General features: G+C 45.6%; 1 protein-coding gene across 1 annotated transcript; it reads left to right on the forward strand.

Annotated features, from left to right (window-relative positions):
* Nucleotides 1-747: 747 nt before the first annotated feature.
* Nucleotides 748-11,044, forward strand: INA (internexin neuronal intermediate filament protein alpha). The gene is made up of 3 exons (XM_036438907.2): nucleotides 748-1,915; nucleotides 7,956-8,080; nucleotides 9,089-11,044. The coding sequence occupies exons 1-3, from the start codon at nucleotides 845-847 to the stop codon at nucleotides 9,405-9,407; spliced, it is 1,515 nt and encodes a 504-aa protein (XP_036294800.1). The 5' UTR covers nucleotides 748-844; the 3' UTR covers nucleotides 9,408-11,044.
* Nucleotides 11,045-14,549: the final 3,505 nt, after the last annotated feature.

The following is a 14,549-nucleotide window of genomic DNA, read 5'->3' on the forward strand; positions in this document are numbered from 1 at the left end:
GCATCACGTAAAGGAAATCAGAGGGCGGTCGTAGTGAACTGAGAGCCGTGAGGACTGTGGTGAACACGAGCGCGTAGGTGTACGAATAGCAGGGGCGCCTTCGCGGTGCCCGTTTCGGCCATCCTAGCTCTCCCCTCCGTTTCTTTCCACCCAGGCCCCTGCGCACTTTACCTGCCTCGCTTCTTCCCCCCACCCCCCTCGGGGGTGGGTGTGGGGAGGGATCGCAGGCTCTCCGCGCAGCCTCCCGGCCCCTGCGGGTCCAGGGAGCCGCCGAGGAACCGCCGATGAGATAGATGTTCTCTGACGCAGACCCACTTTCCCCTCGGGAACCCCGAACCAGCGGAGGGAGGGAACAAAGCCTCGCCCTGGGGGTCCCACTCTGCCTGGGAAAAGGGGGCCTTACCCTCGGGAGCTCCGGGGTGGGAACAGGCCTAGGGAAAACCCTAGGACAGGGTCGTGGGAAGCGACAGAACCGTGCGGTCCAGTCGTTTACGCACCCCGGCACTCAAGCCATTTCCAAACCAGACTCTCCGTGGGGAGGGAGGGACACTCAGGAGAGGGGGCGGCTCCTGCGCAAAGGACCGGCCTGGCGCCCTGGGTCCCAGGCGCGCGCGCGCAGCTGCAGGAATCGCGGAGCTTCCCCGCCCCATCCCGATCCCGATGCCCCCCTCCCCTCTCCCCGCCAGGCCCGGAGCAGAGCTCCGCCCCCACTCCCCCACCCCCACCCCTGCGCCTTAAAACCGGTGCTCACCGCCCCGCCGCGCCCCGCTCGGCGCACCTCTCCTCCTCTCCTTTGTATCTGCAGCCGCAGTCGCTCTCCCGGCGCCGCCGCCGTCCCGGCACCATGAGTTTCAGCTCGGAGCACTACCTGTGCGGCCCCTCTTCCTACCGCAAGGTGTTCGGGGACAGCCCGCGCCTGTCCTCGCGCCTCTCCGGCGCGGGCAGCAGCTACCGCTCGCAGTCGCTGACCCGCTGCACCGTGGGCTCCTCCGCCGCCGCCGCCTGCTCCTCGGCCTCGTCCCTCGGCCTGGGCCTGGCCTACCGCCGGTCCCCCGCGCCCTCCGAGGGGCTGGACCTGAGCCAGGCGGCGGCGCGCACCAACGAGTACAAGATCATCCGCACCAACGAGAAGGAGCAGCTGCAGGGCCTCAACGACCGCTTCGCCGTGTTCATCGAGAAGGTGCACCAGCTGGAGACGCAGAACCGCGCCCTGGAGGCCGAGCTGGCGGCGCTGCGGCAGCGCCACGCCGAGCCGTCGCGCGTGGGAGAGCTCTTCCAGCGGGAGCTGCGCGAGCTGCGCGCGCAGCTGGAGGAGGCGAGCTCGGCCCGCGCGCAGGCCCTGCTGGAGCGCGACGGGCTGGCCGAGGAGGTGCAGCGGCTGCGGGCGCGCTGCGAGGAGGAGAGCCGCGGGCGCGAGGGCGCCGAGCGCGCCCTGAAGGCGCAGCAGCGCGACGTGGACGGCGCCACGCTGGCCCGCCTGGACCTGGAGAAGAAGGTGGAGTCGCTGCTGGACGAGCTGGCCTTCGTGCGCCAGGTGCACGACGAGGAGGTGGCCGAGCTGCTGGCCACGCTGCAGGCGTCGTCTCAGGCGGCGGCCGAGGCGGACGTGGCCGCCGTGGCGAAGCCAGACCTGAGCTCGGCGCTGCGGGAGATCCGCGCCCAGTACGAGTCCCTGGCCGCCAAAAACCTGCAGTCCGCCGAGGAGTGGTACAAGTCCAAGTTCGCCAACCTGAACGAGCAGGCGGCGCGCAGCACCGAGGCCATCCGGGCCAGCCGCGAGGAGATCCACGAGTACCGGCGCCAGCTGCAGGCGCGCACCATCGAGATTGAGGGCCTGCGCGGAGCCAACGAGTCCCTGGAGAGGCAGATCCTGGAGCTGGAGGAGAGACACAGCGCTGAAGTGGCCAGCTACCAGGTAAGGGCTGGAGCGCTGGAGAGGGAGGGGCATACCTGAGATTTCCTTTTCCTTCCCTCCCCCCGCACAATGGTGACCCAAGGAACCGAGGGAGGGCGATGGAGGAAAGAGCCTGGACTAGAGGCCTTGGCAAACAAAAAGCTTTGGGCTCTCCACTGATAATGGTAGGGGTCTGGACGCCCTCTTCTCCTGCCCCTCACTTCCATACCTTTCCGGGACCTTCTTACAAAGAAGCCCTTAGCTTCTCCTCTTCAGATTTCGAAAATCTAACTTATGCCTCCCAGTCAGCAAGTGGGAATAAACAGTTGAAGAACAGTTCCCCACCCAAACGGAAGTGGGTTACACCTGCTCCGTGGTTGATGGTGCTGTCTTGGTTTTTTGGCTTCTTTTGTTGACTTTGAAAGGTTTTCTTTGCGTCCTGGAATCGATATTTATAGAGTATGGTCTGCCCTAGGGTTGGGGAAAGAATGCTGGACTGAACTGGAAAGTCATTTTCCTGACTTTTATTCTCAAAGGAGTAGAGATTGGGAACCAACGAGATGGGTGGTCAGGCTAGTGTAACCGCCCTGTTCTTGCTCTCCCCCTCCCCCAACACACACATACACAAAACACACTACACACACACACACACACACAAAACACGGTTCCCTTGTCGATCGATTGATATTTCTTTTGAAAGAAAGCTTTAAACACCAGTTAGCAAATGAAAAAGGGTTTGGGCGCTGTCCTCGGTGCTGATCTCAAATTCTTCCCATCTCAGAAATGTCTCCCCGGTCGCATGGCCCAGTTATGACTCTAGGCAATTAACTGCTTTGATTTTTTTTTTCTTTTGCAATACCAACACATCAGTCTTGGCTACCTGCAATCAAAGGTCACCTCGTGGACAGCATCAATATTCACTTTCATGGATGGCTTAGCACTAAAGAAAAACCACTTAATTTGCTCAGCAGCAGTGAGGTCCCACTTGAAAATGCCCTTTTTCTTAACAGTTTCCCAATCTAAGTGAATGTGATAAATCAAAGAGATTGGTTCTGTTTTTGTTATAGACCACTTATTTTTCATCCTCTAAACTCCTATGATGGGGTCTTTCCTCACTTTTTCCTCCAAACAAAGACCAACTGCATTTTTAGTATGTGTATATATATATATATATATATATATATATATATATATATATATATAAAAAACATTCTGGGCTTATGACCACAAGGGCGCAGAGGCAGGAGAAAGGTCTAGAAAATAATCTAAATAGTGTGGTTCAAATTCAAGGTACAATAAAAGCTCTTTGGGGTAGAAGCTAATAATTCAGAAACTCACAATAATTCATTCTAGCCAAGATCAAAGTTTACATTTGATTAAAAGAATAGGGTTTAGGGAACATTAATAAAATACATATAAGAAAGGAGTGAAACCGCCAAAGTATGGTTTTAGTCTAGAGATAAAGAATAACTATTAGTGTACAGATATTTATTGTTCATTATAAATTACTTTCTTTGATAAAGGAAGAAAGCTTGCTTGGACCATTTGTTTTTGTCAGTTTGCAATAACAGTACTACTCAAGTGAGGATTTCTATTTTACTTCAAGATCCTGTAAATTTGAACTTTTCACTATGTGGCCTAGTCCCTGGAAGGTCCGGATTAGTCACTTTAAGTTCATTGAAGCTTCGTGTTTTCTTCTAGAAGCCTCAAAGATGAGCTAAGTGATCTTCTGAAGGGCTAGCCCAATATTTCTACAAAAAGGATAACTTACCCACAGCTGCCATCTGAATTGGGCTTTGCCAGGTCCTCTGATTGCTTGTTATATAGCTCCTGCATTCTAAGGCGTATGACAATATTGTCTGGCTTGTTTTGTTTGCATTTAAAAGGCTTTGAGTGTTAGACAATAGCGGGGTCATGTACTGGTAGACATAGCCTATAGGAGAGAAAAAAACACAGCAACTGCAGCATGTCTGCAGCTCTGCAGTGCTGCCCCCATCAACTTTTGCTTTCAGTGCCCTCAGCGGACATGTTGATGGAGTGGAAGAGATTAGAGGCAGAGAGCTATTTCCTACCCTCTGGGACCTAAGGCTGAAGAGGGGATCACATCCTCACCTGCAGAACCTGAAGGCTTGAAGCCACCAGGGTATCCTCTGTTCTGACAAGCTCAGCAGTGCTGATGAAGATGAAAAGCTTCCTTCTCCACAGCGAGATTCAGCCATTGTTTTCCTGCCCTCTCACCCCTTTCCTCCCTCCCCTTTCACTGCAGTCTGGGAGGCTGTTCTTTCTTCTGCTTCAGTGGTTACTAGTGGGCCCATTTCCCTTTGAAGCTTGCCACTCTACTTAGAGGCAAAAGGAAGGCTCCATTAAAACCCCACTTTCCCTGCCCCAGAGATCTGACAGCCTATTTGAGGAGAGAGAGCTTATTATATTTTGAACAGGTAAAGAATGATTTAAGGTGACATCGTACGTACATAGTGGTGCATGAGAGGTCCAAATCGGGCAACAGGAGAAATGATAACGCGCTATGGCTTTGTCTTCAAAAGCCAAATGCACTCACCCTCTTTAGCAAAAGACTTTTTCATTTCTAAAACAGGAAAGTTTGGGTTCCTGCACGGCTGCTTCACCACCATTAGAGCCCTATTCTCCCAAAAATACCTGAAGACATTTTTGAAGGGTACTGGGGCCCCGGGCCCTGTACTATGGTCAGTCTTGGAAAGCTAAAGCTTTCCTTGAAAGACCTTGCTGAACAATCAAGATCGCCATTATTTAATGCTCTCCAGGGAGAGCAGCCAAGCCTGCCCTCCTCTTTCCAGTATGAGATTGGAATACAACCTAATTAAATGGCAGGAAGGGGCCGGTCCCTTGGAGATTTGCAGTGCCTGCACATAAATCTATAGCCTGATGGATCAATTCCTGAAATTAGAATTCAAGGAAAAAAAGCTACTATAGTTAGTCCTTAACCTTCCACATGCTTTGTTTTGTTTCGTTCTTGCTTTTCTCTACCCCACTGTGTTACTGGGGCCACCATGATAGCTCCTTTACAAAAATAAATAGAAACTAGTGGTTCCTAAACCCATTGACATACCAAGGTCACTAGAGGGCTTAAAAAAAAAAAGATTTCTTACGCACACTCCTGATGATGTGGATTCAGTAGTTTGAGTAGGTGTGGCCAAGAATAAATGTTTTTCAATTAAAATGCTGCATTCTTTTGTTCCTCAGGTAGATTTTTTGGGGTGCAAGAGTCTAAAGCACATTTCCCAGCTCATATAATGCAAAATTTTAAAGTATGGTAGGGAAAAAGAAAAAAATTATGGGAATAAAACAAAGGCAGGAGAGAGAACAAGGCACACAGGTGGATCACAGATAAAAACCCTTTCTCCCACTAAATTTATTATGCACAGTAGTCATTCTGGATGGCTGTATTCACTACTGTTGTCTGGCTGAGGGCCCCTCAAAGTGATGAAATCTGTAGCACTGTTTGTCATTCCTCTTCACTGAAGATGCTAGTGTAGCCAATTCTTTCTCTTCCTCCCAGTCCACGTCCTTCCAGCCCTGAGGAGGATGCTCCGCACCTGCTTTACGGTTCCCAGGAGAGACCTCAGCTGGAGCTGGAAGTGCCTCAGTCCCATTCCCTCCCTCAGGCTAAGGCGGCAGTAGCTGTGTGGTTGGGGGAGGGGTAGACTGCAGCGCTCGCTGGAAGCCATCTTTGGCAGAGCTATTGAAGGGCGAGGCAAGACAGCCTGGTGGTGCAGGGAAACAAAGAGCGCAAACAAAGAGAGGAGACCTTGACGAGCAGTGATCCGCGGGCTGCACAATTCCTTCTGAAAGGTCATAGTAGTGCTTTTTTATCTACTCTGACCCATGAAATAGACATGTGGAATGTGCAACAAAAAAGTTCAAGGAGCCGGCACCGGTTTGGCTCAGTGGTGGAGCGTCGGTCTGCGGACTGATGGGTCCCGGGTTCGATTCCGGTCAGGGGCGTGTACCTTGGTTGCGGGCACGTCCCCAGTGGGGGGTGTGCAGGAGGCAGCTGGTCGATGATTCTCTCTCATCGATGTTTCTAGCTCTCTATCCCTCTCCCTTCCTTTCTGTGAAAAATCAATAAAATATATTTTAAAAAAAAGTTAAAGGAAATCTCATCCATCTAGAACTCAACTCCCCAATAACCTATTTTTCAGAAAACACAGCTGTGAAACAACAAAACTTTTTTTAAAAAAATAGAACCTGCTAATGAGTCAAAAAATATCTGTCTCTAAATCATGTATTAGGAAGTTGACCCCCCTAGTGCCCCCAGATTATTCATTCTTACTTGACATGATTCTAAAGCACTTTGTTTGGATTTTGAGCCTGCAGCATGATAGAGAAGAAGGGACTGCAGGAGTCAGGCATTTCAAGGAGAAGTAGCAGATCAGTTCTTTCAGAACAAAGAAAACTAATGAGTAACCAACAAAGAAAACAATTCAAACATTGCTCTTTGAGGTCATTTAGGATAGAACTAAGCAGTCTGGTATACCTCAGTTGACCTAAAAGATAAAAGACATCACAGAATTATAAAAAAAATAATAATAATTGATCATTATCATAACTCACTGTTGCCTCCCACCCATGTCCCAACCAGGGCCAGGGATGGATCCTGCACAGGTTGACACTCTAACCACTGAACAATACCAGCCAGGGTGCTTTTTAAAAATTTGTCCTCCCACTGGAGGTACCTTTTTCTAATTTGCACAATGTTCTTTCATGGATTAGAAGCTGCCCTGGCTGGAGATAAGATAATGTGTGGAGATCAGTGTGGAGAGAGTACTTAAGCTGGATGTCAGGAAGACCGTTGTGAGTAGAGGACATTTGTACTGAGTCTTGGATGATACGGAGTAGGCTATGTAAAGACCGACTCCAGAGTACTCCAAACAAAGGAAATAGCTAGCCTAAAGGGCCTGGGATGGCACTTTGGTAAGTCTAGGGAGCAAAAGAGATCAGGGTAGCTGAACCATGCTGAGTAAGGGGAGTGTAGAGGCCATGTAGAAGAGTTTGGACTTTATTCCACAGGCGTTGGAGGATTTTAAGCAGTTAAAAATAGGACCTCTTGTTTTCAAACGATCCTTCCGGCTGCTCCAGTATCACAAATGTAAAGCTATTTTTCTTCTATGCCTGGTTTTGCACCTTGAAGAATTTTGAGCAAAGCTATTACATAGAGAAGTTTCTTTTTAAAAAAAAAAAAAATTATCATTTAGTCTGCCATGTGGATAAAATAAAAATTTTTCTTAAAAAAAAAATTCCATCGAGTATTTGTTTCCTCCTTGTTTATTGCATGAAATGCTTTTAGTAAAGTGATTGAGTAGCAGACCTCCAGGAAACCAGCAAAACGAATGGAGGCAGGAAAGACTTGCTGTCCTCTCTGTGCTTTCCACAGTGGAATTTTCTGAGTCTACTAGTAAGCTCCTAACCTGAGGCTTTGGGTTATGGTTACCATCCAACAAATGAGTTAGTGAGTTAGTTAGCAGCAAGTACAACAAGCAAGGGAGAGATGGGAAATAGATTTTTAAAAAGAAAATATCTTTTATGGCCGGTGGTACAATTGGTTGGAGCATCCTCTCCTACCAAAAAGATTGCAGATTCAATACCTGGTCAGGGGGCATACAGGAGACAACCGATTAAGGTTTCTCTCTTACATCAGTGTTTCTCTTTCTCTCTCCCTCCCTCCTTTCCTCTCCCTCTCTCTTTCTCTCTCTGGAAAAAAAATCAATAAACATACCCCCAGGTAAGTATTGTGTATATATATATATATATATATATATATATATATATATATCTCCATCCTTAGTGTTCAGTTGAGAACCATGGGGAGATTTGGATGCTTGGTAAAAAAATAATAATAATAATAATAATGCAGGTGTTGGGACCTCACCCCTGAACAAATGAATCACAATCTAGGCTGGACATGGGGAGGAGAGAGTTCTGGATATTTTAATGTGTAGTCATAGTTGACAGTCTTTGACTTGTAGGAATCTCAATGAATTTCTGCTGGTTTTGATCTAAATATGTCGGCCATGTCACTTTTCAGGACAACATTGGGCAACTGGAGAATGATCTGAGGAACACCAAGAGTGAGATGGCACGCCACCTTCGGGAATACCAGGACTTGCTCAATGTCAAAATGGCTCTTGACATTGAGATAGCAGCTTACAGGTACTTCAAAGGGCATACTCACCAAAGCAAATGCAGTCACCTGGGGCAGCATTATCCAAATAAATGGTTCTAGTCTTTCTATTTCTTAGGGTGAGAGAGGATGAGGAAAGATAGCACTGATTTTACTTTATTTTTAATTTTTATTTTTAAATAGATTTTATTGAATTTTACAGAGAGGAAGGGAGAGGGATATAAAGTTAGAAACATCAATGAGAGAGAAACATCAATCAGCTGCTCCTGCACACACCCCACTGGGGATGTGCTCGCAACCACGATACATGCCCTTGACCGGAATCGAACCTGGCACCCTTCAGTCTGCAGGCCGACGCTCTATCCACTGAGCCAAATCGGTTAGGGCAATAGCACTGATTTTAAAGAAAGGATGATAAAAACTATTAGTTATGATAAACAAGGTTTTGGGGCCACTCTTTTGTGATGCCATTTAGGCTGGCCTGAGAAAAAGCCTGGGATCTGAAACAGGTTCATTCACTGATCTTTGATGTTCCTGGTTCCACTCCATTTGTACTCCTGCACATTGAAAAAGTACAGATCTCACATTCAGGCTGAATTAGGCAGTTCTTTCCTCCCCTGTGGACTTCTCACCTCCTTATTCCCATTGCACTTATGGTGTTAATTAACAAAATTACTTTTCTCTTGAGCTTTGTAGACTATAAGTGCCAAAAACAGGTGTGATGAGGCCAAGGGGAATTGTAGGTTTTTCCTTTGTTAATATATTAGTGAATAGGCGAGGTTACCCTTTGACAGTGCCTTAAACACAGCTGGTGTGGAAGATGTGTGGGTGCATGTGATAGATAACCCCAAGTCTTTGAGACTTGGAGTTCAAAATCTATGGGTCTCAATCTCATGAATAAACCACAAAATCTTACAGAATTTTTCTTTTAGAGTTTTTCTAAAACAAATAGGAGCTGCAGGGTTAAGTTTTGTTTTGTTTTTTCAAAGTTGCACATTAGCCTCCTGAGATTTTTTTCCCCTCTGTTCGATTTACAGGAAGTTGCTGGAAGGTGAAGAGACACGTTTTAGCACCAGTGGGTCAAGCATTTTAGGGCTGAATCCATTTCCTAATCCAGGTTATCTGCTCCCGCCTAGAATCCTCAGTTCCACTACCTCCAAAGTCTCATCCACGGGGCTGTCTCTTAAGAAAGAGGAAGAGGGTGAGGAGGAGGAGGCTTCTAAGGTAACCTCTAAGAAAACCTCCCAGATAGAGGAAAGTTTTGAAGAAATATTGGAGGAGACAGTAATGTCTACTAAGAAAACCGAGAAATCAAATATAGAAGAAAGCACCACCATTTCAAGCCAAAAAATATAATTCTGTTGCTTAAAAAGAGTTAACGCTTAAGAGGGGATAATATGCATTTGACTTGTTAACAGGCTATTCCTGAACCAAAACACCTGTCACCACTATACAATGTCTTCAAGGCTTCAGTCTCATATTTAGCATTGAATACCCACATTCTCCAATAAGAAAAACCACCTCTTAGGTTGGAGCAAACTGCGGTCCTACAGCCATCTCAGAGGAGTTATCTAAGAACACAGCTTTCTCACCTAAAGCTCAGGCTTTCCGGTGATAGATGATTCAGGTACAGAGGAAGTACAAACTAAGGTGCTAAATCTGTGATCATCATCTCTTGCTGTGAATTAAAATGAAAACCTGTCTCACTTGCTATAACTAGCCATTGCCCAGCTGTATCGTCTCACTCTAGATACCTAAAATATAAGATCACTGCCAAAAATAAACTAATGGTCCACACCCCACCACCCGAATAGAACCGTTTCACAAATGATAGGTGTTTGTTTGACGGACATGTTTCCTCCCATCCCCCTCAATTTCATCTAGGTTTTTTCTCAAAAGAACGCACCCCCTTCAGCTCTCTTCGCTGAGTGCGTAAAATACGATGCATGTTGACCATTTCTGTGATTCATGTAGCGACTTCGCCCTGCCCGTTTCCTATCCTCCCAATTCTGTAGGTTAAAATAAAAATGGCAGTGATACGTGTTAAGGGTTGCCTCCAACAAATAAAATAATGAAAACTTTGTAGATTTTTAGGCTTTTTGGCTTAACAAACCCATTGAATTAGGAGAGAGAAAAACAAAACCCTACTTGATTAAGAATGTAGCTTTTCACCTTAATGTTAGAAACACAGCAACAGTTATCATAAGCTGCGATTAAGCTGACCTTAGATTTAGTAACGTAAGCTAGAAGAGGTGAGTATTCGTATGAATGGAAAAAGTGAAGGTCTCGTTTATCTGTGTCAGGTCGTTTGTGGTGATATAGAGGTAGTTGTTTCATGCCCTTAGCCTTAGAATCCATGTATTCCCCTTCCTATTAGATTATGTCCTAAACGGCCTTGTTTTCATGCTCCTCTGCCTTTTAAAAAGTGCTAAGTATAGATTATGTTATCAGCAGGACACAATGCTACTGCCCCAAAGCAAAAGCAGTCACTTCTGGTCAGTTAACACCACCAGCAAATAAGGAAATACATCTCTCTTCTAAAAGAGTCTTCTTGCCCAGCAGTTTCCCCACTGCTGCATGGTTGGTGGTCTCCCCCCTGCTGGAGAGGAAGAGACACCCAGACCAGAGGAGGGGCACACATGCTCCTACTCGCATGCTAGGAAGTAGATTCTGGAGCATCCACTTTCCATCTGCCCACCGGTGTAGCCGCTGCGTCCCACGTGTGCCGAGTTTGACGCAGGGTGTGTTCCCTGCCAGCAGTCACCTCACCAGCGCTAAAGAGTTGCCATGTCTCCGTCACACTTCCGCATTAAGATGAGGACATGATGCTTTTTACTGAATTCCCTTATCCTAGCACATGCTCCCATAGTTCCAGGAACTTAAAAGATACTTTTCTTCCTTCCCCTTACTCCATCCCTGTCTTTACTCCCCACACTTACTGTAAAACATGAATAAAATAAGAATTAAAAGTCTCATGAGTCCCACCGACATAACTTGTGTTCTGTGGTTTTCTGCTGCGTTGACTGAGAAAAGCATTGTTTTGGTTCAGTGAGACAACTGCTCCCCCGAAATAACTCAGAAATGGTCTGCTCTCTGTTCCTGCATCCACCGTTGGTTTATTTCCCTGCCAACGCCTTGGGGCTCTAGTCTGCAATTGCTTCAGACTGTCTGGTCTGACACACGTGATGCACTGAGTGAGCAGTTAATGGCAGGAAGTGGGGAAATCCAATCCAATGATGAGACTGCATTCTGTGCCTGGATAATGATTTAATTAGTTTAGCTTGGTGAACATTTCTGAGCATACACTGTCAGAACACACATGATAAAAAGTCCTTCAAGACAATAAGAATCTTCTTCGAAAATGGGATTGTGCTTCTGAAGAGCAGGGATATTTAGGTAGAACATGGGCAACAGGAATACAGTTTTCCTCTACTGTAAATGATTCTTTTAAAAATATATATATTTTATTAGCCAAAGCCAGTTTGGCTCAGTGGATAGAGCATTGGCCTGCGGACTGGAAGGTCCCAGGTTTGATTCTGGTCAAGTCAAGGGCATGTACCTTGGTTGCGGGCACATCCCCAGTAGCAGATGTGTAGGAGGCAGCTGGTTGATGTTTCTCTCTCATCTAGATCAGCTGCCTCCTGCACACCCCCTACTGGGAAGGTGCCCGAAACCAAGGTACATGCTCTTGACCAGAATCGAACCTGGGACCCTCAGTCCACAGGCTGATGCTCTATCCATTGAGCCAAACCGTTTTCTGGCTGTAAATGATTCTTAACCTCTTTGAAATTGTAGACCTCTTGGAAAAAGTTATAAACCCTTTTCCCAGAAACACACACACAAAAATCTTTGTGCAGATCAAGGGCCTTGTGACTCCTCTAGGACTATCTACTTTTGGGGTCCATAAGTCTGTGGGCGCCAAATTGGGATTTCCTGATGCCATGCCAGGTTCTAGGATGGAGACTGCATACGAGGGGATATATGAATGCAGCTCACTGCTGATGCTGGTAGTTGAAGCTGAAGTTTGCCGAATCCTGAACAACACTATCATTATTAGTCCATCTGGCTTGTATGCCACTCAAAGATACATCACTGGTTCCTCTGTTAGTCATTACTAACAATGAGTTTCATAGTAATTAAAACATGTTTTAGGACCTGTTAAGGAACAACAATCAATACATGGGTCTGCAATATAGACATTGGTTGCTGCTTCTAAGAATACTTTAGTTAATTAATCCTTCTCTAGGCCAAACCAGAGTCCTACATTTATATAATCTATGGCTCTGACTAATTTGTATCTCCTATTTCCAGTGAGTTTCCACTAAATTTCATGAGCTCATTTATAAAATAAAGATATTAAAAGAATCTTATGGGGTTGATCAATTATTAAGTCAGAATAATTACACTAACAGGGAAATATGAGGTGGGGAGAAGGGAAGGAAAGCAAGGAATATCAGCTGTTACAGCAGAACAGGGCAACAAAGTGAGCCTATGAGATTGTGAGGAGGCCTTGTCTGCAAAGCACATGAATGATATCCAAACATGATTTTTCCATTCATTAGGTAACGAGGCCCTTTGTATCCTAAGACTTATTAATTTATGTTATAATTATAGCTATAATTTATTCAGTACTTACTTATTATGTATTAGACACTGTATCAGGCAGTGAACATAGAATTATCTCATTTAAACCTCACAACCACTCTTTTATTTTTTTAATTGATGTTTCCTTTTAAAAATTTTTATTGATTTCAGGGGAAAAGGAAGAGGTGGGGGAGAGAGAAACATCAATGATGAGAGAAAAATCATTGATCACCTGCCTCCTGCACACCTCATACTGGGAATGGAACCCACAACTCGGGCATGTGTCCTGATGGGAATTGAACCATAACCTCCTGGTTCATAGGTCAACACTTACCCACTGAGCCATGCCAGTTGGGGTCACAACCACGCTTTAAGTGTAGTATTTGTATACCCATTTTGCAAATGAAGGAGTAGAGGCTTGGAATGACAAGGTAAGACCCTTGTCTGATATCACACAGCACGGAACAAAACTGGGATTCGAAGCTCGGTTTTCTGATTCTGCGATGCTTGCTTTCCCTTCCTAGGTAAGAGAAAGCCCCCTCACTTGAGGGAATAGAAATAGTTTTATCTTCTTTATCACCCTCCCATTCCAGGTTTCTTAGCCTCCCAAACCCTTGGCAACAGTAAGTCCTATAGGCAAACTGATATACTCTGCAGACTTCCTGAGCCCACTGCCTTCCTGCATTGCAGTGAGGTGGTGGCAGCTCAAAACTGGGCTCTGAGCCAACTAACTATGAGTCATCTCTGCTCCTGCTAAAAGATAGAATTGGATGCTATTTATTAAAAAAATATATTTTTTTTTATTATTTGGCAAGAAATTCTGTAGCTCATTATCAAAGGGCCTAAAAAGGACAATTCCTCAAGAGGCAATAAATCCAGGATACTTGGAATTCATTTTACTGTACTGGCTACCAAACTGCCTGGAAACTAGATCCCAAATTTTAGATCCAGAGATAATGCAAGTCACATGTAGTTCTGGGGATAAGCTTCTAGAACTTACCTGTGAACACAAACAGGGAGCCTAGACCCGTGGCTCTAATAGCAAACATGAAGCGGTATTTAAAATTATGTAAGAATCCCTTGGAACAGAAAGCAGATGGGCAGTGGCCAGGGCCGAGAGAAGAGGAAATGGGGAGTTACGACTGGATGGGCGTGGGGTTTTATTTTGGATGATGTAAATGTTTGGAACTAGAGGTGGTAACTGCACAACATTGTGCATGTACTAAATGCCCCTGAATTGTTCACTTTTAAATGATTAATATTATGTCATGTAAATTTTAGCTCAATTTAAAAAATCCATAAGTGAATTTATGGAACTCTAAGAAAAGCATAATTATAAAGTCTACTATACCTTCTGCTCCAGCTGAGACCATTATGCCCAGCCACCCTGGGTCAATTCCAATTTGGAAGAATTCCATTAGGACAACAGAAGTCAGATCTAATAAGCATATTGATTTCAAAACAGAGCCTGGAGGAAAAGTCCAAAATCTCCTTGTGCATGAATGAGAAACAAACTAGAAATGTTGCCTGTTCTGAGCATGCATCACTGACTTCCAACCAATATTATTTTTATTATTATACTGTCAGAAATCTCTAAGGTTCTGAAAAACATCTAAATCATAAGAATGCATTTTTTTTTTAGAAAAATAAATTGGGGTGCCTGAAAGCATAGAAATCTAAAATGGGAATTACTGGGGGACTTTGAAGGGTCTTAAAATAGAGCTCAGACTGGCCAGAGTGGCTCAGTTGGTTGAGCATCACCCTGTGCACTGACAAGGTTGGTTGCTACAATAGTTCGATTCCAAGTTGTATGGAAGGCAACCAATCAACGTTTCTCACATCAATGTTTCTATGGTTTTCTTCCTCTCTCTTCCTCCTTCTGCCTCTCCCTCTCTGTATGTATGTTCTCAGTGA

Source organism: Pipistrellus kuhlii, unplaced genomic scaffold, assembly GCF_014108245.1.
Source record: "Pipistrellus kuhlii isolate mPipKuh1 unplaced genomic scaffold, mPipKuh1.p scaffold_m20_p_15, whole genome shotgun sequence".
Taxonomy (NCBI): domain Eukaryota; kingdom Metazoa; phylum Chordata; class Mammalia; order Chiroptera; family Vespertilionidae; genus Pipistrellus; species Pipistrellus kuhlii.